This window comes from Cetorhinus maximus, chromosome 1 (assembly GCF_964194155.1).
Source record: "Cetorhinus maximus chromosome 1, sCetMax3.hap1.1, whole genome shotgun sequence".
NCBI lineage: Eukaryota > Metazoa > Chordata > Chondrichthyes > Lamniformes > Cetorhinidae > Cetorhinus > Cetorhinus maximus.
Window position 1 is genome coordinate 104,641,058 of NC_135879.1, and position 26,538 is coordinate 104,667,595.

At 42.1% G+C, this 26,538-nt stretch overlaps 1 protein-coding gene across 6 annotated transcripts in view; it reads right to left on the minus strand.

Annotated features, from left to right (window-relative positions):
• The window catches only part of rab28 (RAB28, member RAS oncogene family), a 219,795-nt gene that overhangs the window by 24,041 nt on the left and 169,216 nt on the right, over positions 1-26,538 (minus strand). For 2 of the 6 annotated variants that reach the window (XR_013577067.1, XR_013577069.1), the window contains exons 7-8: positions 23,072-23,172; positions 22,303-22,579 (exon numbers count right to left, since the gene is read on the minus strand). Coding sequence is in view for 2 of the 6 variants with exons in the window: in XM_078544913.1 (XP_078401039.1) it covers positions 23,077-23,172 (96 nt within the window). In the remaining 4 variants the exon portion in view is untranslated. Of the gene's footprint in view, positions 1-19,441; positions 22,580-23,071; positions 23,173-26,538 lie in introns of those variants that run through there. The other 4 variants (XR_013577066.1, XR_013577068.1, XM_078544913.1 and 1 more) reach the window with 4 other exon arrangements.

A 26,538-nucleotide genomic window follows, 5' to 3' on the forward strand; every position in this document is an offset into this window, starting at 1 on the left:
TGGTAAGTAAGCCTGATATTTGTTGGCCTTGCAAGGCTAGAAAAAGGAAGGTAGCTGATATACCACGAGCTATCATATGTAGATCCTTCCACCAAACTAAAGACATATGCACATGGATAGAGCTGCTAAAATAAAATGCTAAACTAAGACAACAGTTATTGGAAAGCATTATGTGGAGACCAGGTGCGAGAGCACACATATAGAAGTAGGTTTGATTTCAGTTACTACTGAAATCTTTGACTAGTGGAAGCACCATGACAAGGGGCACGTGTGTCCAAGCTGTAAGCAGGGTGGTGGGAAAACATGCACACATTTTGAGGAGAGTTTTGTTGCTGCCAGCTAGAACTTTCCGGTACCTGCTGGCCACCTAGCAAGGTCTTAAGCTTACACTTACCAGTTGCCTAATGACAACTGGTGGCTATTCTCTTGGGTAGGAAGCTGTGCTTATTTGAGGTCAAGGTAGCTCAAAGATGGTGATGGAATTTATTTGGTTTCAATCTTCCATATGATGGACTCAGTAACCTGAAACCTGAGTCAGGCAGATCTGCAGTACTCAAAGGCACAGTTGATGACTGACCAGTCAGTTGGCCTGATTAATGAACCAACATTTAGCTGGTTAAAATCCAACATATCTTATTGCATGCTTGGGAATTCTTAAATCTTGGCTCTTGTTGATCTGTGCTTAAACTCTCTAAACTTCACATAAAGTACAATCTTGCATTTATATATCGCCTTTCATAAACTTGGGGAATTTAAATATACTTCAGAGCCAATTATTTTCTTCTGAACTGTAGTCATTGTTGCTTTGCAGGCAAATGAAGCAGGGAGTACACACATAGCAAGGTCTCACAAATAGCAATGAAATGAACGGCCAGATAATCTGCTTTTTTGAGGTATTAGTTAAGGGGTGATTGTTGGACAGAAAGGTGAAAAATTCTGTGTTCTTTAAAAAAAAAGTGCTATGGGATATTTTAAATCCACTTTAACAGGTGGAAGGGCTTAATGCCTCATCCAAAATTCACCCTCAACTCAGGTTAATGTCTCATGCAAAAGTCAGTGCCTATATCAATGCTGCAGTCTCTCATTGCACTGAAGTGTCAGTTTAGATTATGTGCTCAAACATGGGGTAGCACTGAAAACTACAACGTTCTGGCTCAGCAGCAAAACAACAATCAGTGAGCCATGCTAACATTGAAAAGGCAAAGCAGCAGAATCTAACCAGCTGAATTTGCACACACAGATGCCTTCGCAGTTTGGTTGACTGTGGGGTGGAGAGTAATCTTAAAGGGTGAACATTCCATGCATAACAAACAGAAACACTACCTGTGTGGATTTCTCTGTAGTGTGGTTTGGAGACTTCCAAGCTTGCTGATATGTTTTCTGAGAGTGCCAGGCACTCAGCCGACCAAAGGAAATCTGGAGGGTATTACAGCATTCTTCTTATCCTATTCTCATCCAATATCTAAACTTTCAGCAGGGCTCCATTAGACAGTGACTTGACAGGAATAGGAACAGAGACTATCCTTTTCCCACTTCTTAGCTCATGATCTCAGAGACCAATTGTACTACCCATTGCCATCCTGACAGGATTGTACTGGAGTCTCCAGCAACTAAAGATTCATCTCCTGGACACTGCTGTGAATAACCCAGGGAGAAAAATCATAGGGCTATTTAAAATTTATTTTCAAAGCACACTTTTAAAAAATGCTTTATAATCATAAAAATGTTGGAAATGGGGGAAAAGGTAGTTTAACTAGACCAGTGACAAAAAGTCATGTCTTGAAAACCCAAGGAAGACAACTGGCAAGAGCTGGCACTTCGACCTATCAGTGCTCTGGTTGAGATGAACTACCTCAACAATGACTATGAATTATACTAGGGAACCACCTGCTTGTCAGCGTGGCTCCAAACGGATGGGTTCTTTGCATATTGAACCATCGAGATGCTAGATAAATGGCAAATAAAATTATTGAAGGGATATGCAACTTGAAGCATGCATTCAACTAAAAAGGCTCTGGAACAAATTAGTTACATCTTAAGCATTGGGTACAGGTTGCATTTGAATTGTAAATGACATTGTTCTAGAGGATGGTTATCAACTGATATCTCAGCCACCATAAAAGAATGATATTTTCATGTGCTTGAATTGTGACTGCAAGACACTTGGCAATAGAGTATGCACACACTGACACAAATCTCAAAGCTGTAATTCCCAAAGCTACTTTTTAATACTTTTAGATTCAAAATTAGAATATCAAGTTATTTCTTCCGATTGAAATGCACAGTATTTTGATATATTACCACTTCAAATACAGGCTAAGTAGTCAACTGAAAGCAAACCTAGTACAATGATAGACTGAATTACATTAATGCATAGAGTGGAGACCACTGTTCAAACAGGTTATTGGTGTTTGGTGTACTTATCTTCCCTGAAGAAAAGGTGATGACTGAGAAGCCTCTAATTCTGTCAGTGTTCAGGTTTATGTAGTGCCTTACCAGACACGCTGGAAAAATCTTATGTCATAGTGATGATGCTTCTGGGGTGTATTGCATGAGTGACTAAAGTATATACTTCTCAGTTAACACCACCAGCGCAACTTTAAGTGGATTTGGTTTCCCCATTTGTACAATGAGTAGCAGGTCACAGCTACCTAATCCCTTACTTGCCTCAAGTGACAAGTCCAATGCATTGTAAATAACAATGAATTTATCCCCATGCGAGGATGAGAGAACATATCTGAAAAAGCTACTGAAAGTGTCAAGATGATTGAAGCTACTTTCCCAGCTCAGAAATACAGTATACTTTATAAAAGAATGCTATACATAGACCAAGTTTGTCCTGTAAATCAGTTTACAAGTGACATCTACTGGAGTTGCACCACAAATTCACAAAACTCTCTCTCTTTAAATTTAAAAAGGACTTTTGAATAAAAGAATTAAACCTGTCAAAATCATGAATTGTTTTGTATGCTTATAGACATTGAGCATTTAAGAATCATAGCAACAAATGATACAGTGTCAGTTCTGGGTCTCAAGTTTATCTACCATAATACAAAGTAGGATAAATATGTTAAAATATCCACATGATGAATAGGATTAGTGTAGCATTTTCAATGCTCTGGGTGAATTATTTATTCAACTAATTTATTATAAGCCCATGAGTAAATATTTTGCAGGGTTTCTTGGTAGAAATTGATGTGATGTTTTAATTGCTTAATTTTCCCACATGAAATCATTTAAATATTTATGCCCAAATTTCTCTACCCCTGTGTTGGCACAAATTGTGATGATAAATCCAGTTTGCCTCCATAACACAAGAGTGTAAGTTTCTAATGCTGAACTCACAAACTGTAATGTTTGTTATTTGCTTTCTGAGTGATGACCTGCTCCATTTTCCATGGAGGGGTTGAGAGGATCCTGCTTTTCTGCACTATTCTTTAATGCTGGTGGTGAGTAAAATGGAATAATGCACCCCAACAAAATGTAAACCACTGGTTAAAGAAGTCCCCATAGAACATAGTCAGTTGTGAGAACCTTCCTAGGTCCGAACTGATGGCAATGATCTATCTGATAACAACATTACAGAACATTTCCTCCATTACCATTGGAAGGTGCAGATTTGAAAGCAGGAACAATTATCTGTTAAATGCTCTGAAATTCTGATACCATGCTGAACACAAATGTGAGTGATGATAGACAACTTGAACATTTTCATAAATTGAGGAACGTTAATGTAATTTCAACAAATTTGGGTCAAGAATGGATTCTCTTTCGTACATTTCTTTTATGTAGCTACAGATTGGGAAGGTATTAAACAATCAAGGGAAGGTTTTACTGACATGGGGGAGGAAACAATTAGGCAAACTTGGTCTGTGAACTGAGCCAAGCTAGTTTGTTCAAAGATATAAGTATTTAATTGCTGTCATGAAGCTAGCGATTAATTCCAACAGTACAACTGGCAATGAGATAATTACGAATAACTATTGACATCAATTGTTGTTAAAAAATAGATTGAAGTAGATGAAACATCCCATAGTATAGCATTCCAGAATATGGAGATTATCCTGGGTTTGAGCCACAGAGGTCATCTGGGCATCCCGGACATTGAAAAATCAGAGAGATTGGAGTGCCTGCCTGAGAAGGAACCCACCTGAATTTCCGATATTTATCTATCTTGTTATATTAAGTGATTCACCAGCTAGGTTATGCAAAAAAGGACATACATTATATTTAAGTTTCTCAGAAATGTAGAAAGGGCCCTGGTGACCTGTCTTTTACAACTGGTAAAATGACATTCACATCGCCACCGCAAAAGCGCGATGGGGAAAGGTCGCTGTCGAAGACCTTTCTGCCATAGTGCACCGAAGGGCTGGGAAAAGTATAGACCCCTCGAACTGTATGGCTCACAATGAATGTATGCATTGAATATTAATTGTACTATAATTGTACTGAAGCACCTCAGAGTGCAACATGATGTATGTCGATAACTCCAATACCGTTGCACTGTCTGTCTGTAATGACCATATTGAAATGATTGTAATATTCATTGATTGTATTAAAGCACGTCATGATCCATATGTAAAAGTTGAATCCGATTGCACCTTTTGTGATGGCGATTTAGAAATGTTTTGTAATGTTCTTCCAGATATTTTATGAATAAAGTATATTTTTTAAAAAAAAATGGCATTCACACCTTCAGAATTCAAAAGTCAAATTCAAAACAATGTTTGACTTTTGTGGCCCTATCTTCCTGATATTTTCACCTAGGAGCAGGATATGTCCCTGAACTCAAAGGTTACAGAAAATGGAAGGAGACCTAACAAAATGTGTCTCCAATTCCTTTATTTTGCCCTGGAATCTCCAAGACTTTCCTCGGTTTGGGTGGGGGTGGGGGGGTGGGGGGGGGGGGCGGGGGGTGGTTGGCGGCGGACAGAGCTAGATTTACACCTACCGTGGGCACAGGACAACAGTTGGCATGCAAATACGGCCAGAGGGGTAATTTATTCCTGGTGTCTTATTTGGCTGGGATTCCACTCATTGGGCCCGGCATCGGAGTGTCAGTAAAATGTTAATCTCTAGTGTGTTCCTAGGTTCCTGAAGGAGATCCAGGGAGAGAAACTTTTAATTTTCTACACACTTCCATTCACTGGGAAGTTGAAAGGTAAATAGGGTTTTCTGGTTGCTGATTTCCATTAGCCTTTTGAAGCCTCCAAACTTAGAAGACTGATACCACCAGGCTTCAGATGGGTGAGGCCTGCAGCTGCACTCAGTTTCTTGCCCCTTCTACCAGTAAGGGCTGAGCTTGCACGTGTTCCCGCAGGTCATGTTAATCACAAGAGACTTACAGATAATGACCACCGTTCAGCTCATCTTAAACCATCCATCCAGATTAGCCCTACATTCCCCCATTGCTGCATCTTATTGCCTCTTAAACGATTCCAGGATTGTCTCCTCCCTCCCACTGCCCAGAAGCCCTTCCTGACTGTTGATCACTCTTATCACAGAGAAAAGTCCTGATATTACTCCCTACATTACTTCTAAAAAAACAAAATGCAAAAGATTGCAGTTATTACTTTACCAGTTTGAACCCGTGTCCACTCGCTCTACTCCTTTCCCACATCAGGGCAGAAACATTTACCCCATTATTTTTTTGCTTGAAACATTTAGCACTGACAACATCCCTGAGAACTTTCTAAACTTGAAAGGTCAAGTGAAGTGGATTACTAATAATAGAGATATTACTAATAATAGAAATATTAATAATAATAGTGTGGAGCCCCATCATTATGAACACTCATTCGAAAGGAGGGGGTAAAGGTAAAACATTCTTGTAATTCAGAGAAGTTTGAAACTCGTTGAGTCTAAGAAAGAATCATATTAGGATTCTCCCCTCAGTTATTCCGAAGGGGCGAAGGGAGGGGGAAACAGCAAGTGAAAAAAAACATTTAGGGAAAGGTTATATGCATGATAGTAAAGGAATATGGCATTTTTAGCCCACCATACTGCAGTTAACTGCTATGCTCTGACATCAAACTCCACAAATCCGACAGTTGCGAAGGCCATGGTTATCAGTCTTTTGTTCTGCCCCCAGAGACACTGGTCGCCCAGAATCGTCCCGGATTTGCACTAAGTGTGGTAGTGGGTGGGAAAAAGGGTGTTTTACCCGTCGGCCGCAATGACGGCTTTTCACGCCGTTTTGTCCCAATCCCACTTCTTTAATTATGCATTCCTGGGAAACAAGCCGTTTCGATAGTGGACAGGCTCTCATTCGCCCGCCATGCCATCAGCTCGCTGCTTCATCATGCAGGGTGCCATATTTAAAGTGCAGCCATGCGCAAATCTCTCAGTGTTTCCAGCCCAGGACTGCTGCAATGAAGGCATGGCCCCGAAGGGCAAGAACACAGCAGGCCCCAAGTTTAATGATGCATCCCTCAAGCACCTTTTGGACGCAGTGGAGGCCCGCTGTGATGTCTTCTACCCCCGCTCTGGCCGCAGGATGGGCACCAACATCCCTAATCTAGCATTGGAGGCAGTGGCAACAGTGGTTAGCGCCAGTGCCCTGCAAAAGAGGACAGCCACCTAATGCCGCAGCAGGTTGAATGGGTCTCATCCATTCCACAAGGATAAGTCACTCTTCTCATCATTCTCAACTCACACACTCACAAACCCATCACATGTCCACAGGGATCTCACACCTCAAGGGACAACACTACTAACTCTCATACACATCTTCCTCGGGCTCATATCCTCTGGAGCTCATGTCCTCATCCCATCCATGGCTCCGCTCACCACACAAACATTCCATGTGGTGAGGTCAGCAGTGGACATCTTTGTGAGGATCCTGCACTACATCATCCCTCTCTCAACACAAATGTGAGTGCTCTCTACCCTGCTTTTGACTCTGCTGCCATGCACTACTTACCTCAACTTCAGTTTACAGGGAGCTCTGCCAAGCAACCAAAATCCTCAACCAGCCAGTCCCTCAGCTCCATTCACGTCCTCATCTCCAGCCAAGAGGACACCTCCACCATTGAAGAACTGGAAATAAGCAGCCTGGAAGGCTGGTCACAGAGCTTACCCACACCCTCCACCAGTGCAAGGACGCACAACTTGGTGGGATCTAGATCCAGAGCAGGCTCAGGTTCACAATTTGGTGGTCACTGCATGGGCACTTGTCCACTGCAGGCAGAGGCAGAGTCAGCCGAGCTCCCTGGCACTTGGGAGGACTGCTGGGGAAAAGGCATCCATGAGGTGTCAGATGTCGAGCCTCTGGACTTGGCCTTCCAACTCATCCTGGAAAGTCAGCAGAAGACGTGGAAACATCACGCAGAGCTGCCGGAAGCCCTCAACAAGTGGCACGTGAGTTGGAGGTGTGCGTCCGCCTGCTCTCTGATGAAGTGGTGCCTACATCTGTGTGTATGGAGGTCTTCATGCGGAGGATGGCAGACGCCATGGAGGCTCTGGTCCAGCAGAATGCGGAGATGCGCGCAGACCTGCACTCCATCACGGTAACTGTGGGCGAGTTCCTGCAGTGGCAATGCGAGAGTGAAACGGGGACCCTCAACTTCCCCCCAGATGCTCTTTCCCCTCAAGGAGTCAGGCTGGGGCTCTCGGACACCCAAAGGGAGGAGGAGGAGCTCAGGAATCCACTCAGGAATCTCAGAGGCTGTCTTCTCCCCCTAAGTCCCCTTTGCATGTGACCCCCCTCAACCTTGTCCTTCCTCACCGTAGAAGGAGCAGCTGGCCCACAGGAAAAGAACCAAAGCAAGCCAGGGCCCTCAAGGCCTCAGCTCTCCAGAGGACCCATGCCAAAGGAATCAGAGACAACAGAGCCAACCATTGCACAGGCTGTCTCCACCCCTGCTGCGGATGTCAGAGCAGCACCGAGAAGTCTAAGGTATTCAAAAGTTAAGAAATTCTATTCACAGTTGGTTGCAGGGGTGAACTCACTTTGTCAGTTTCTAATCTGAAAATATATTCACTTTCACTGAATCATGTGTAATGGTGTCCTTCAGCTTCATTGTCAGGCTTCGTGAGTCCTCCCACTGCATTTCCACCCACCTACCCCCAACCACCAGCTCAGCTGCACGCAGCCAGCCCACAAGTGAATCTGGAGGGAGAAGTGTGTGAGGCAGAGCCTTGTGCAAGCATTCTCCCAGGTACACCTCCATCACACTCATCTCAATGTCCTGAGCCTTTTCAATGCTGCCTTTTCTGTTATCCATCTGAGCAGACCTGCATCTCCGCCCAACCACTGATCACACTCCCATGCAGCACCTGTTTTCATCCAACACGACTCTCATTTCATTTTCTGTTTAGCAAACATGATGGTGCTGCAGTTTTTCTTGCACTCCCCCATCGTTTACCCTTCCCCAGTCACCCATTTTCTTTCCCTCATCATTGTCGACGCCCCCCCAGCATCACCATCCACCTTCCCACCATGACCTACCAACTACAACCCTTTTCTTTTGGCGATGTCCTGGTAAATGTGTGCATTGCCTTCCTTCCTGAAACACTCATCGCCATCCACATTAACCTCCCCGACCTCTTCCTTCCCATCCCCAGGGTCCTTGTCTGCCGCTGAGTCCCCACCAACTGCCCTCGCCATCCCTTCTACCAATACTTTTGCAGTCTAACCCTCCCGCCCTACCACCTCACTCTGCTGATGGTCATTTTCACCATTCCCACTTACCATGCACACCCTCAGTTCACTTCCCAGGAGGCAGTCATGGTCTCAACAGAGGCATTCCTTGCATGTCCACCTGGACATCCCCTGCTTCGGACTTCTTCCCCTCTTGGAACTTCTCCCCCCCGCCCCAGACTCCACCTCCCATTTGCCCTTTCCCCTTCCCAACTCCTTCCTCCTTTCTGTCTCCAGACCTCTTCCTTCCCCTGGACTCCTTCCCTTACACTTTCCTTCCCCCTTACACCTACCTCCCAGGTTACTGCCTTCTCCCGATACCACCTCCTCCCCCAAACTCCCGAACCTCACGCCTTCCTGACACCTTCGTTCCCCCACTCCCCACTGCACACACCCACCCAACACATTCATTCCCTCTACTCCCAATCTCACTGCGTTCCCCCCCGTGACACCTTCGTTTCCCCCTCCCAAACTCATGCTCCCCTCCTGACACCTTTGCTCCCCCCTCCCACCCCACCCGACACCTTCATTCTCCCCTCCTGACACCTTCCTTGCCCCCTCCCAACCTCACACCACCCCCCTTCTTTGCCCCTCTCCCAACCTCACGCCCCCTCCCGACACACCTTCCTCACCCCCCCAACCTCACGCCCCCTTGCCCCTCCACCGCACGCCCCCCCCACCTTCTTTGCCCCCTCCCAACCTCACGCCCCCGCCTTCTTTGCCCTCCTCCCAACCTCATGCCCCCTCCCGACACACCTTCCTCGCCCCTCCACCTCACGTCCCCCCCTTCTTTGCCCCCTCCCAACCTCACGCCCCCCTCCCAACACACCTTCCTTGCCCTCCCCAACCTCATGACCCCTGACACCTTCCTTGCCCTTCTCCCAACCCCCTCCCAACAGGTTCCTTGCCTTCCTCCCAACCCCCTTCCGACACCTTCCTTGCCGTTCTAACCTCACGCTCCCCCCTACTTACACCTCCGTTGCCACCCCTCCTGCCACTTTTGATCCCCTCCCAAACTCAAGCACGCCCTGACACCTTTGTTTCCCCCCCTCCCAACCTCACCCCACCCTGACTCACATTCCTCTCCCTGTCGATCTTAGACCTTCCTCTCCCACCCCCCCAATATATTTTCCTCTCCCAAACGCAGCTGGACCTTCCTCTCCACCATCTCAACCATCATCCGTTGTGAGCAGATCCTCAACAGCGACTTTCCACCTTCCGTGAGCAGCTTTGTGGCAGAGCCATGTCCATGAGAATCCACCCAGCATGCGATGGACTTTCCTCCATAGTCCCATTGTTGTTGGGCTCCAGCATCTTCTGCTCCTCAGATGTCCACGATGTGAGCAAAGGCCTGTTGGTAAGTCCCAACCTCTGCACGTCACACTTGTTAAGACATGTTCTGCACCGACATGGGTGTATGACCCAGTGTGGCGGCACGATTCCGGTGCGGTGTGCTTATAAGGATTTGCAGATGTATTACAATGAGTTTCCAGATGGTCCGACAGCGGGAAAGGCGGCCCATCATTTTTGGGCAGAGCGGACGATTGCAAACTGGTTTCACAATGTCGTGAAATCGATTTTTGTTCTTCTCACCCTATTGTCCGCTCACGCTGCTGAAAAAGCCCAATGCCAGCGGGCGCAGAAAATTTCACTCTGTCAATATGCTGAGTCGCTTCAATGCAAAAGCGGAAGTCTGAAGCAAATTAGCATTATCGCGCACTGACAAATCTTTAATTATTGGTGCAAATACAGGTTTATTTCAAATACAGGTTTATTTCAGATTCTGTGTATAATGTCTGCCACCAGACTTTGTATCGTGAGTACATTATAGCATCAGGACATACCTAGCATGTGCAGAATTTTGGTATAGGCCTCTCAGTAGGTTTACATGAAGATCAGAACCAGAAGGTAGTTTAATTTGGTATAACTCTTCTCAGCGGAGTAAAAGTATGATATTTTCAGTCAGAGGATCACATCAAATCTGTTAAACCACCATAGGAGGTCTGTGATATATAAATGATTGTTAAACTGCTCAGGTATACATTGCCATGAATGTTTCAATAGCTGGAATATAATCACTTCTTGGCAATGGTATCAATTTTTATGAAAGTGAGAATTTTGTCATGCAATTATCTCCAAATATTTCTTCAGGTTTCACCAAAGAATCTCTGTACAATTTATAATTCAGATTATCAAATAGTTTCCAGTATTTCCAATTTATAGACAACTACATACACAGCATTATGTCCGTATTGTAGCGTGATTCAAATAAAGAGCAGCCTTTGCTTTATTTATACAGCAGGAACAGGTACGATCTGCATTGGTATTAAGAAACCCTTTGTCGTGAATCATAGGACGTAAGTAACTGTAGCACATCATTAACTGTTGTTTCTACCAGCAAAGAATAATTTGGAGAATGATGCTAATCCACTTTGAGGTAGACATCAGCAACAAAAGACTTCAAACTTGCTTCATTACCAAAGTAACTCCTTTTGCAATGCTGAACTAATGTGACCACATTTGGAATCTCTTCATACAACAGAATTAACACTTGCACATTGGCAGTGGGATTTTAAAAAATATATAACTAATGTGGCTTTTTGTAGAGTTTAACTAAAGTATTTACACAACCAAACTGGAAAAATTCAAGCCAACGCAGCAAATTATTCCGAATTGTTCAGTCTTACTAATTGCTATTTTGGTCACAGCCAAAATGTTAGATCGTTATATTCATGGATAAAATTAGAAAATCTAAGTTGAACCTGGAAAAAAAATACAAATCTATAGTGTAGATTTCAATTTTCTATCCAACTGCATAATGGCTATACATTTCTTAATTATAAAATGGGTCCAAATGGTAAGCCAGATTACCAATATTAGCAAGTGCCGTCCAATTGGAAAATCAAATCTAACATTAGAGATTATGTGCTGAGTTTTGCATGCACAGGTTAGTTGAGTATGGTCAGTTTTCTGCCTATTGTGAACAGCTGAAGGGACATGCTGTTTGATATGATCTGCTAATTATTGGGATATTCAGCCTATGTACCTGGCATTGCACCAGCACTGAAATTCATATGCCACATTACTCACATGTGTAGAGGCAGAGTATCTTTTAGGCTTGATGGCAGCATCCCATTAGTGTTGCAACTGGGCACTTTTCAGGACCAAAAGTGGTGGCCTTAGACCCATTTGTGAGCAATGATTTGATTGGGGTAACTGTTATTCCACAGGGTATCTTTGACGTGCCCTATTTCGGTGTCAAGTTTGCACAGTGAGGGAATGGATCAGGCCCTATTTACAATATTGGGAGGCCAATCCTGAAGTTCATGGAGCTGTAGGGATCCCAATGTGTATATTAACCAGTGAAGGTTGGCTTGTGGTAGACAGTAGTAGAGAACCCATTTGCTGATTTCTCAACTAGCACGTTGAGAAAAGGGAGCTCATTAGACTGCTCAATTTCAAAGGTGAATTTGAGTGTGGGATGGAGCTCATTAAGGTTTGTAAGAACATTCTTACTGCAGCTGCAGATTCAAACATAGCAAACATGTCGGGCAGAATTTTTAGTTCGGCGGGCGCCCACGATTGGCGGGCCCAGGAGCGGCCAGGGATCGGACCCCTGACCACGATTTCACGCTGGCTGGCCAATTAACGGCCAGCCAGCGTGAAAGGCACGCTGAAAGGCTCAGCCCTGCCGGGGTGGGGGCGGGAGGAGGGCGAGCGCTGTAGTTAGCGTGAGCGGAGAGGTCTCCCTGAAGGCAGAGAGCTGCCTCAAGGAGCTGAAGAATTTAAATGCCAAAAATAACGACTGTAAATACTGGGAAAAAAATGCCCATGCATCAGAATCACTGGAACATATACCAGATGAAAATTCTATGTAAACATTTTTACTTCTTAAAAATTAATTTCGAAAACCTCATCCCACCCTTGGATGAGGTTTCCTCAAAAAGGCAAAGGCCGCCTGGCCGATTTGCCCACCCGCCAACCGTAACGTTGGAATAGCAACGAAAAATCACGGTTGATTAATATGTTAATGACCTTAATAGGCCTCTTAATTGTTGGTGGATGTGCTGCTGACTCTCGCGCGCACCTGCCGACCGAAATATCACGCGAGTGTACGATGACATTGGGACGCTCGCCCGACATCATCACACGCTATTTTACGCTCGAGCGTGTTGGGCGCAAGCCCGCACGCTGAGTGACAAACTCTTGCCTGTCCTTTACACATAGGAAATATGCAAAAGGTAGGTGGTTAGAGGGCATTCCGTCAAAAACACATTTCTCGTGGAAACCGATGAAAATATTAGTGAGAGCCAGCCCTATAGGGGAAACCCATGCCAACACTATCTATTTGGGCATACATAGTGTCATTAAAGCCAAATTCAACTGCTTGAGTGGCTAAGTTCATAAGCTCAATGAATACAGATTCAGAACATTGCGGCGCTTCTAGATTGCCATGATATAGTGATGTGGCATAAGTGTCTATGTCTATGAGCAGCATATTAGTGAATAGGCTCGCAATGTCGAAGAATGCATAGACACAACATTGCTGTCATAGCTGGTCGCATATAGCCTTTGCAAAAGTGAAACACCTTTCACTGTGTATGTGGAATACTCACTCAGAACTGGTTGTATTACCTTACCCAACCAGATGACCAATTCACATTGTGCAAAATCAGTCACAGAAAAGATAGAGCATAATAGGACATTATTTTTGCGTGTCTAGGTCAGCCCATACATGTGTGAACAGTGAACCATGAGGATCCTATCATATACAGCACAAGGCAAGTAGAACAAACGTTTTTGTAACTTGCTTTTGAGCAGAACTGTGTGGTCATGCTTGGCAACAGGTCCAATGGATACAAATTTGGATCCATCATTAAGGTTCAACATAGTCATGTTTGTTAAAGATGACTATTCCAGGCAGTTCACCCAGATTGCAAACATGTATGCCTGGGTTAGCCTTGAGGCCTTGCAATGACGCCAGATATTTGCGCTGCATGTGAAAATTGGGCAAGTTTTTGGATATCTGCAAATATGCATATGCTAGATCAGCTAGGTGCGATTTCAAGGTCTCAATGTTGTCATTGGACACTGATTTGTGGTGGGATAGCTGAGAATAGAGCAGCTCAAATTCTGCAAATACGTCTTCCTTTTTGATGTGGGATGCAGGAACACCAAAATTGAAGCCACATGCGAGGGTAAATTCCTCACTTTCAGAAAGTACATGATCAGACAGATTCACTACGTATTTGGCGAAGTGATTAATTGTGCTACCAAAACACTTCTGCTTGACTGAGTTTATGGTGTGGGCATGTTTCAAGGAGTATTGCTTATGTTGTGATCATCTATTGAGGCAATATAGCAGCACAAACTGATTCCATTTTTCGATTTAGTAGATTCATAATCCTACAACCAAGTTGTTCAATCTCATCCTGCATGAACACTCGCTTGGTCTCAATTTGACACTATCAATATGCTTAGAAATTGTCATGAAGGCAGGAAAGTGTGACTGAGTGAGATCAACCTATAACTTCACCAGCTAACCAAAAATATACTGAACTGTTTAAAGAGAGCATGTTTTTTTAAAAGGATACAAGAGACTGACCAAAGATGTCTTATATTGTAAATTGGCCACTTTTCTGGAAAGTTTCTATATGGATTGCACTACAGACCTGCCCTGACATGTTGCATGGAATTTCACACCTGGGGGGGTGTCAAGGTCCACTTCAAATAGGGACTCTTGAAAGGAAGCCATTAAAAATGCAAAGTGCTGGACTTTTAATCAACGGTAATTTTGTCAAGACAATGGGGGCTGCTAACCAGACAGATACACCCAATAGACACCCAAAACCCTTTGTGGAGGACAAAATAACCTCATCTGCTGGTTTCTACAATCTTGAAATGTGACAAATGTTTCTGAGATGAAAGGTCAAAAATGTGATTACTTGTTTCACGACAATGGCTGCAAGACATATTAATCAAATTCCCTTCTTGGAATATACAGACAGGAGGTTTAAGAACAGGTTTTGCTAAGCCAGAGACAGAGAGGAATGATTGAAGTCATCTGCAAAAACTGTTGAAGGAAACAGTAAGGAATCTCTCTCTCTCTCTGAAGCTAAGATTGTCTCTAGCAAAGTGCAGTTACCCAAATTTCAACTCCAGGATTTTAAAGTAAACCAGCTAACTTCAAAAGGCCACAATGTTTAACAATCTATGCTTCAAGGACAAGCAAAGGACTAAATCGTATATCCTTTTAAATTTTATTTGGACTCTAACTTTTCCTACTTCTGAGATGTGTGTGTGTGTGTATGTTTCTGTTGTTGCATATTTTATTATTTTTCTTGGGTTTAGTAACTAATAAACATGCTCTTTGCTGCAAGAAAACCTGATTTGATTGGCTCATTATTAAAAAGTAAATACATTTGGATTGAAAGGGCATTTCCAGGGAAAAGTAATTTTTAAAAACCTTTGTTGCGACCAACTGAGGAGGCTGAATAAAGGGGAGCCAGTTCACTCCTCCTCACCCAGTCGTAACAAAATAAAGACTGGCAAAATCTTGAGTCTAATACATCCTCAGAGAAATTCAATGGACAGCTTACCTGTTCTCAACTTACCTGTGAATTGAGCTATGCTGTTGATATCCTGAATTTGGTCTCTGTTGTACCTCTGTCTCAGCTATACGAACAGTTGCTAGGCACAGAACTGGAGTATTGCTAAAAAATGATATGCTATCAAAGCTTTTCATCTTGCACTCATCAGGAGAAGCGCAAGAATACCAAATTTCCTCCTTACTTTTGTTTAGTCAATTTATTTGTTAGTGTAATTTTTAGCACACTCAGGATTGTTCAACAAGTGCTACCCAATCGCAGAATACCTTTTTTGAATAAACAAAAGCATGGGGGACAATAGCTCCCTGGTGCATTTGCCATGACAATGACTCAACCAATCAGAGTTGACTTGCCAACCAATCAGCATCCTTTTTCTCATGCAGTATAAATCGTTGCTCCCTTTGAAATTGGGCATTCTTGCATCTGTCCTCATGAGTACAAGACGAAAAGCTTCGATAGCATGTGTCTTTTTTCAGCTATCCAGCACCTTTTTTTACCACTGTAATTAATCAGTCCTTTCTTATAGACACAAATGATACAAATGGCTTTAAAAAAAATTTGTCATGGGATGTGCAGGTCGCTGCCTAAGCCAGCATTTATTGCCATCCCTAATTGCTCTTGAAGATGATGGTAAGCTGCCTTCTTGAACCGCTGCAGTCCAGGTGTTGTAGGAACACCAACAGTGCTGTTAGGAAGGGGTTCATCAGATATAAAGGAGATCAATCTAATTCTTGGAAATCGAAATTCCAAAGTGCCAAGCAATGTCAAGATCAGATCAGTAATATTGTTCAAGCAATAACTGTTGAGAATAATCTGGACATTAAATCAATTTTTAGTGACATTAATCATGACGCCATAATCTACAAGTTTAGGTCAAATCCTTTGAAAATAAAAATGATTGTTGGAATATTTTCCATAGCATTTTCCATCAGCTTTTCATTAAATTTATACTTTACTGTTTCTTTTTCATTAAGAATACATATATTTATGACAACATTGTAACCAATATGGTAGAAACTTTGCTCACAAATACTCCTGGCTAGATTAAGAGAAGCAGGGGGGTGCTACGAGGGGCCAGCTTAGAAACTAAAATTGTAACCTATAATGTTTTTAAGTTCTAGTTTGGATAGAAAGGGCAGATGTTCTGTTTGGGCTGTAAATTATTAGCACTGGTTCAACAGCTGGTCTGCTAACCTGCTAATCTTACAGGTCAATTTAATTTACACAATTTAGGTGGGTTCTCAGCCTAAATTTGGCCTGGCAACAAAAGCATGTTGGGGGATTGGGGCCGGTGGGGGGGGAGGTGGGGAGGAGGTTGTAGAGGCCCGCAATTGTGCTCTTTTCCCTTTAAGGAATGATGATTAAATTTAGCAGATAGGAATACTGAAGGTAAGTCACCACATGTGGGGGCTATACAAAGGCTGGCAATATTTTTCATGTATATTTTAGTCTTTGCAAATAGCCTGGGGTAATAAAAATGGCTGACTAAAGCAAATAGCTAGAATAGTAAGTGTGAAGGCAGAAAGTAAAATCTGTGGTCAAAGGAACATTATAATCTTCTGTTTACCAGCTAGCAACAGAGTTGGTGTTAAGGAAGGTGATTGTTTGCCGCTCCAGGGCATACTCTGCAGAAAGCTGGAAGGATGATGGTACAGTAATTTAATAGCGCAATAATACAGAAGTTGTGATATTCAGCTAGAGCATGAAAAAGTCATTAGGCTCATCTTTGGTTGTCCCATTCTTTTCTAGACCGATCTCCATGTACCTACCTTTCCTCTCCCTGCACCCCAGCTAGGTGGGGTTAGGGGAGGTGGTGGCATAGTGGTATTGTCACTGGACCAGTAACCTAGAGACCCAGGGTAATGCTCTGGGGACCCGGGTTCGAATCCTGCCATGGCAGATGGTGGAATTTGAATTCAAAATGATGACTATGAAACCATTATTGTTAAAAACCCATCTGGTTCAATAATGTCCTTTAGGGTAGGAAGTCTGCTGTCCTACATCTGGCCTACATGTGACTCCAGACCCACAGCAATGCGGTTGACTCTTAACTGCCCCTGTACAAGGGCAATTAGGGATGGGCAATAAATGCTGGCCAAGGCCAGCATCACCCACATCAATGAATGAATAAAAGAGAGAGACCTGTGTCCAATTTAGGAATCTTCTGTCCAAAAGTACTCTCTAAACCATCAAAAGCAATCAGACAAGCCCCAAGAGATTCCAGACCCATGAATAATCCATCTTCCCTTCCTTCTGCTGTAATCATATTACTTTTAGAAAATATGGCCAATGCCTTCTTGAAGGAATTCAGAGCCAGTCCTCACTGATATCCGTGGAATCAGAGGACAATTAAACTCTGAGAAAAGTAAAAGTTTTGAACACTTAACCTCACTCCTTGCTGTCCCAGTTTAGATGAGTGGCCCCTAGTTCCATCTCATCCCATTATTTTGCACAACCTATCTGCATGTTTTGATGCCCTTAATCTTAACTATCTGAAAAGACCTCATTAAGCCTACAATTCTCCAGAGTTCCAAACTATAGGCATGAAGCATATCTTTCAAACCTGAAAGCACGTAGGCCAAGACTTTGCAAGTTAGAGAGTGGAAGTGCAAATTCTGCCATGCAGCAAAATCAAATTCGATATATTGGGTAAATTACAGCTCAGCAGCAGAAGAAATTGACAATAAAAGTTTCTGGATTCCTGCAAACACCCAACTGTTTTACTGATATTCTTCAGGAAAGGAAACTTACCACCCCTATGCTGGCATGTTTGGCCTACACATGACCCTTGCTCACATTCCTCTTCTCCTTTTTCTAAAGGTAGGCTGAAGAAGATATCCCCCATTGGGAAATTCATTGTTCAAATATCATAAACATATATATAAAAAAAACAAATCCTTCAGATCAGTTAAGTAGAAACTGGAAAGAAACAAATAGAAAAAAATACAAGGAAATAGGTTCAAAATTAGCCACAACAGATTGCTTCAAATTTTAATCAAAGACCCCTTAAACCCCCTTCTGGAACAGGACATCGTAGCAAATCTAGATGCTGTGTGGATGGGTAGGTTACTGAAGTCTAAACTGGCAAATAGCTGAAACTGGATGATGTGCTGAATGGATAGAAACTTTTGTTATTAATCTCCACCTTGTTTCTTTGATCTCAATGGCAATCTCTACTTTACACTCATTAATCAAGCCAACAGACTGGGAAATCTACACTAAAATCTCCTTTTCCTAGTATCCCTTCCATAAATAAGCTTTCATATTCATTAACAAGTTGCAGGAGCATGCACTTAAAATGCTACCTGTTAAAAAGAGGGAAGATCTGCAAGATATATTGCTCCAAGCTGTTATGCAGTGACCTTGATTGAGAATGTGCACCAATGGGGTGAATTTCTGCAGGGGCTCTCCTACTCATTCACTGCAACTTTGTTGGAAGGGTCATGCAAACCTAGGAATAACAGTGTAAACACATTGTGGGTGGAATTTAGTAGGCACAGCGGCAGGCCCTTCCACCAGCTCGAGAGCCAGTGACAACCCTGCTGCGGCCATTCTGAGCCTCCTCACTCCGATTTAATGTCAATCAGAAACTAATCTGGTTGGCAACAGGATCCTTGGCATCTTCAGGGTGGCCACTGCTGGTACTGCAGTAGGCCCAGGCTGAAGATCATCATTGGAGCCCTGAAGGAAAGGTAGGTGAGGCGGGAGGTCATTGCCTGGGGCGGGGGGGCTGGTTAGTTTAAAGGGCAGGTGATGGTCTTCACCCTTGCCATTGACAGGCAGCAGGTCTTTCTGTTGGAGATCCCCTCCATCAGGCCGCATGGTTGAATACCAGTCACGGAGGGATGAGGTCACTTTCGCATCGGCGAGCAGGCCCCGCCCCCAGCTCGCTGACAGAAAAATTTTGCCCATAGTCTTTGACAAACTTTGACAAATCTAGAGCAAAAAATAGTTTTATGGGAAGAAACATAAAAGTATAATTTCCTCTGCACATTTGTTAAAGGGACTGCTTATTAAATTGCTAAATTGGCCGATATCAATTAAAATAAAATTCTTAAAATATACTTTACTTGTATATAAATATTTAGAAGTACTAATGTGAAAAAAGTGCAATTAAAATAACTTCAGTTAACATCAGGCTAATTACTATAATTTGTGTTCATGTGTATTCAATGAATCAAACAAGACCAACTTCTGTAAATCTCGCTGATTCCATTTTTATAAGCAGATACACATTCTAAAAGAGCAGTAAAACATTTTGTTCCAATATATTCACATACAAATAAAACCTGAATAAAATTTACAACATTCAAGAACGATTATATCCCAGTTACAACATCAGCCCAGCAATACTTTAAGCAGCTCATATTCTACATCCTTTATACTGTGCATTGAGCAAAGAGGTCAGCTTGGAAAATCTGTAATAAAATTGCAATGTAACTAATTATCTTTATGCAATACATGACAAAAATCATTTTAAAATATTAAAAATGTTTTTAAACAATTGAGCCTTCATTCATATTGCAAATATTGTGCATCTAGTTAACTGCCATTGGTACAATGAGTTATTTACATGACAATAAGAATTATGAAGCTTGCAGAGGATTGTAGACAATTTATTTTATAATTTAATTGATGTGCCTTAGTGAGCTGAACTCATCTAGTATCTTGGTTGGAATATTCGTGAGGAAGCTTATATCAAAGTTGATAAAAATGTCATGTGCATTCTCATTGCTGTTACGAAACTAATTTTAAACATGGGGTTGACCCGGCAAGGCTTCCATCTGTATGGAGTGCTGGAGCTTTGCTGAACCACAATTGAAAATGGTTCAAACTGCTACCAATGATGGACATATATATGACTACTTTCATAGAATGCAAGGATACAAATTTGTACAGATTGTGAATGTGTAAAGATAAAAGCAAAGTGCTGGAAAAACTCAGCAGGTCTTGCAGTATCTGTGGAGAGAGAAAAAGAATTAACGCTTCGAGTCCAATATGACTCTTCTTCAGATGAAGTTCAAACAAGATCAATATAAACTCTCAGTTACCGATCAGTTCCATTATCAGTAAAAGTAAACGGGAGAGTGGGAAAGGAAACAAAAACACAGGCAGTCCTGACTTAGGAAATTACAGGCGTCTGCTCTAATATCTATAATAACGTAAAATAGGGGAAATTATTCTAAGAGGTTCTATTCTAAGACTTCCCTGGGAAATTCCATTCTAAATGGTCTAAGCTCTTTCAGAAGAACACAAAGTCAACTGAGAGTTAGCCTTCTGAACACCACAAACCTTTAGCAGACTATGGTAATTAATGCAGAAGACTGAAAACATATTTTCTTTGGCCTTATTGGGCCTCTAGGCGAATTGTGGACTGTTCCATTTCACAAAGGCAGGGTAGATGGGCTAATGGCTGATGTAAGTCCCACTGCCCCCCCGCCAAAGGAAAGTAAATAGTCCGCCCCGGGATTCAGGGTGGGATTTCAGCTTGGGGTAGGGTGAGTGGAAGTTCTGATCTGCCATATTTACCCCAGCAGATGGGGTCCCCAGGAATTTCAAGGCTATAGTATTAGGCTAGGAAAGAAAGGACTGTTGGGCAGAGACCAGTGTCTGTTTGTGGATCCTATTCTAACATATATTAATGAACCTGAATGGCTAAACCAAAAAAAAATTGATACAATATTAACAAGCTACAGTGAGGATTTGCTGAAAGATAGGAGAAATGAAATTTAATACTGACAAACAAAGTAGTGCACAATAGTTAAGTAAAGGTGGTTTTTCAGTATACCCCCATGTGCACATTTGCATGGGGTTCCTTTCTACGCTGCTGAAATTTAAATGTTTAGAACATTCAGATGGCAACTTCCACACACTGTAAACATTTAATACGAAGACGATTTAGAAATGCCCTCGGGATCGAAATTCTACTCCATGTGGTTTCAAATCCAAGCAGGCGAGACTGCTTCCTTCATGCGCTCTCATACTTTTTCTCTTTGGAGTGGAGTTAGACCAGATTTACAGTGAAACTTTAGCATTGCAGCTCGGCTAAAGCTGTCGTATAAATGCATTCTTAGAAAAAGATCTTGCAATGATAGTGCTCATCACTTTCAAAAATTAGATAACACACAATTAAAAAATGCTGCTATAATGCTAAGACATATTGGCAGAACAGTGGAGATAGGTCTATAGGAATTATCCTAGGGCCTTGTAATGTATGGTTTCAGATCACATTTATAATGCTGCAGTTAATTCTGGTCATGCCACAAAATGTGTATGTATAAAATATGCATATATAGACAGACAGATATACACACACACACACACACATTCATAAACATACAGGCGAGGATACAAAGGTCAGCAACATGCCTGATTCCCAAGAGTAAAAGGGAAAGGGCTATAAAGAAAAGCTTAATAATCAAAAACTCTGGAAAGAAAATGGTTAAGGAGAACCTCACCAGGGTACATAAAATATTAAATGGTACAGATAAAACATGTCCAGAATATGACTCAGGATTTGAGAATATTAAATTCAAATTGCTAAAAACAAGTTTAATAAAATAAAAGTTTTATCCAAAGAGTGATAAATGTATGGAATAATCAGCCAGGCAGGTAGTAAAGACAAAAACATTCAGGGCATTCAGCACTCATTTGGATGCATAGGAGAGTAAAGGTACAAGAGGGCTGCGCTTCAATGGGCCAAATTAATTTTCATGGGCTTGACTCTTTATTTTCCCAAGTAGTTTTAGAAGGATTCAGGTCTTCACAGCAATCTGCTGCACTGCCCACATTTCTTGTTTAAAAAAATTACAATAAAAAGTTGCTTGTTTTTCCAGATCTATGAAACTTTACCTTTTGTTATTTTACGTGAACTTGCAGTTAAAATAGATTTCTGTAAATGCTGAATTACATTTAAATGCACTGCTGTATAAATTAGATTTTTGATAGTTATGAAGTACATATCCGATGCAGTTACACCATCATTTTAAACAAAATGGTGAATATCCTTTCATAACTCAATTCTGAAAATCATACTCAAATGTGTGGTCCAACCTCTTGGATCTCTGCAGTCGACAGTGGCTGCCTTGTTTCTCAGCATACGGTAATGCAGTCAGTCCGTGAAGTCTTTTACTGTGTTGCCGAGATGGTTGCTGTCAAAACGAAGTTCCTGAGAAAGAATGGGCCTGTGTGAACGAAGCAGGATTGCCAAATGTACTAATATGGGGATGTGACGGGATCACTGAACTGCACACATTGAACTTCTAGGAGGGTTCACAGTTCTCACCACAGGCTCCTGGCTGTAATTCACAATATCTGCCTTCACTACATGCTGTCACAAAAAAAGAAGTAGAGATGTCATGGATCGTTCCGCAAATTCAGTGTAAAATATAAGTCAAAATAGATTTATTAGCAAGGGGATAAGTATGCTAATACAAGACCAGTAAAATTTTCAATTACGGATAAAGTAGATAATGTATTATTGTATTGCTGAGCACAGTGAGGCAATAAAGTACAATTAGCTTACTACTCCATAAAAATAGATTTACAAAGTTTAATAAACTGTCTCTTACTATGCATGAGTTAAGTTTCAATAAACAAAGGAGTGCAGGGAATCTACTACAATATGACAACCATGTTAGGGTTTTATTTCTTTCTTTAAAGGAACAATACGAATGCAAGAGTTACTATACAGAATGAGGGAAATGTACATGAAATCAATATTTAATATTTAAACTCTGTATAAATGTGCTATATTTCTGTCATTCATTTTATGCAACTTTTTTCAAAAAATACTTATGGGTTCAAGTTTCTGTTGCAGTACCTGAATTACTGTATGGTACACACTTTACTCCGGCATTGTGCAGAGCCCTGTGATAGATTCGCATCATGCGGGTAATTTACCAACTCGGCCCTGACAATACGCTGCCAACAAAAAGATGCCAGGAAAGCAAAAGAGCAAGGGAGTAGAGAGAAAAAAATGAAAGAAAGAATGAAGACAGAATTGAAATGTTTCACAATTTTTAAATGAGCAATGACTAAAGTGAACTTAAAATCTGGCAAAATAAAACTCTAAAGCACAGATTTCTCATTTGACTTTCTTTTAATACCCATTTACTTTAAATAAGTTACCAATGTTGAAATAATGTCTATCAGTAAATTCAGGCAATGAAGGAAATGTACAGGGCAGGACAGGAGATGAATTAACCCAGGGAATACAGTTTTTCTTTGTGGAACAAAGAACCAATTTAACCTGAGATCTGCAAAAATAAAGTTGAATTGCAATACTTAATATATAAACTATTAATGAAGCATATAGTTAAGTATCTGTTTAAAAATTTAAAGAATGTTTTAAATACTGTCATATCTGGATGCAGAGAAACTATTAATTATGCACATAAAATGTTTGAAGTCATAGTATAGAGAATAAATGCAATTAACATAACTGTATTCTACAGGACCAAGGAAAAGCAACATATCACAGGTTTGCGTCTGTGGAGTTAAATCCTCTAAAAAGTGACGTTGGGTTGGGATGCCCCGACCATCCTGCCCTCTTCTGGGTTTCACTGGGGCGGAATTGAAGGTAAGCAGGGAAACCTCAGATAGCTTTCTGTTAAGTAATTAAAATATTTAAGTAGCTGATTGAGTACTATTTTAACCCTCAATTCTGGATTTCCAGGCATGGCCAGGTGAGTGGCTGCTGTTCAAAGCACTTCTTATCTCATAGAATGCTATTCATTGCTCATCAGGTGATTGCAAACTTCTTTGAAGGCACTTCACCTATCTAGCACTACACTCACCTTAAGCTGCACTTCCTTAGTGCCAGCCTCCACCACGGTTTGGGAACAACTTATGTAGCACCTATGCATCATTCACCTATGACAAGGGATGAGAGCAGAAACAACACCAACACCAAAAGCACGAGCAGGAACAACACCCAGTAGCACCCTTCTCCTCAACTACATGCCCCTCCACAGGACAGAGAGGATGGGCATTGAGACCGAGCCGGAAGGAGGTAAGCTCTCAACACAGGGTCTCCATGCAGACATATCTGAACACCAGTGCCTCAGGTTCTCACAGCAGGTCACTTCTGACATCTGAAAGCTCCTGGAACAAGATTTCCTTCCCACTGGGGCAGGTGACCATGCACTGCCAATGGTCAGTAAGGTGCCTGTCACTGAAGGGCCACATCACACCACCCCCTCATCAAATCATGTTCTCTCTTCTGCAAGGAGAGAAAGCAGAGCTTTGTGAGTGCTTGTAATGGCTTATGTGGAAAGGACAGAAGGACAATATTTGTGGAGGGTCACTGTGAAGCATGAGCACAAGATGGCAATAGGATGAGGATGGGTGTAAACATTGGCCATTCAGGTGGGCATGTAAGGAAAAATATAACGCTTGGCACCTGGAAATGTTATGCGGCTCACCTTTCCTGCCCCCACCTAAAAGAGGTATTAGATTCTCTTGGTGCACGGTCTCCAGCTGCTGACTTCCTCGGTCACTTCCACCCAAGCCTGCTTGTGTGGAAAGGTTGTCCTCTTCCTCCCTCCCTTGGACAAGATCACCTCACCACAGCACCTCAGGCCCCACAGCAAGGACCTCCAGAGTAAGACACCCAGGGAACAGCCTTCCCAGGTCTCCTCTCTATTCCTGTGATGCATCAGCCTCAAAAATCCAAGCGTTGGCGAACCATTGTAATTCATGTCATTGTCCCTTTAATTCAAACTATTTCCTTTGACAAAATCCCACCCACCCACCCTGAATAGTAAGGGAGCCTGGAGGCAGGATGCTAACGCCGTGGGTTAGCAAAAAGGCCTCAGCAGAGCCCACCACTGCAGGGTTCCCAACCTGCAAATGGTCCTGCTGTTCTGGCAGGGGCCAGGTCTGAAAAATTCCACCTGCTGACTATTTCCAGCATTTTTTATTTCAGATTTCCCACACCTGCAGCATTTTGTTTTTGAAATAGACGTCTTATTTGAAATCTTACACTGGCATTTTCAGGCAGGGTTCCTGGGATACTGATTTTCTTTTAATTAAAAGAAAATCAATTATGCAGGACATGTTAAACAGAGACCTGTCCAAAGACATGATTTCTTTTTAAACTAATTATGTTTTTGTGCAATAAGATGATTCCGCTGCTTGTTACAGTCAATATATTACTAGAAATACTTTGATGCTTTTTTGACTGATATTTTGTTTGTTTTTGATGATCGCTTTGGGGATGTGTTTGTGTAGCTTGGCGAAGGCATTTTAAGCTTTAGTGTTATGAGAACCCAGTTGAGGTCTGTCCAACCTTGGTCCTGCTCTAGATCAAGCTGGATGAACTCCATTAGTGAAGCCATGTTCCCAAACTGTTCTAACCTCACAGTCAGAACATGATGCCAGCCATCTCTCACCAGAACTTCGAGCAGCCCACATCTGTGCACCTTGCTACTACTGCTATATTTATCCCATTCTTAAAACACTACAAAAAGAGTATTATCGGGCAGGCTGTTAAAACAAGCAACTGATCTGATCCTATTTATTTCACCGGGGGATAATTACGTTAAGTTTATCCTCATGTGATTGCCCAGGACAGAGAGCGAGAGAATGAATGAGAGAGTGCCCGTTGAGCTGGATTTACTTTCTTTTTCTTTTCTAATGCCAACAAATCCTTCTGCCCAGACCATGTTTGGGTTGGAGCAAAAATAAAGTGTCAATTTAGGCAAACAAATTTCCACTGACTGCAGCTCTGAAGCAAAGAAACGTTTGGACAATACTGCAGTGGGGTGTGGAGTCAAATTGGAATTTATTTTTTGTAAAGTTCAAATCAGCACAACAGTGACCTTTGGCCCCTTCAAGAGAGCAAGTCCACGAGCGAGTCTAAATCTAAACTGAAATAACCAGAGCTTGGACTGAAATTATAACTCTAAGTTTTGGTTATGCTGGAGGGGTGGGTGCATGGGCTAGAATCTATTAAGACTGTAGTAGCAGAGCACTTTGAAAATCATAATAGGATTATGCAGAGTCAACATGGTTTAATGTACAGGAAATAGTGTTTGACAAATCTATTCAGGTTTTTTTGAGGTTATCATTGACAGGGTAGGTAAGGGTTAACCACGAATGTAGTGTACTTGTATTTTCAAAAAACATTCAATGAGGTGTCACACAAAAGGAGATTACACACAATTTGGGCTTTTTTTTGTGGATTTGAGGGTAATATATTAGCACGAACTGAAGACTGGTTAATGGACAGAATGGAAAGTAGGAATAAACAGGCCATTTTCAGGTTGGCAGGGTATAACTAACAGG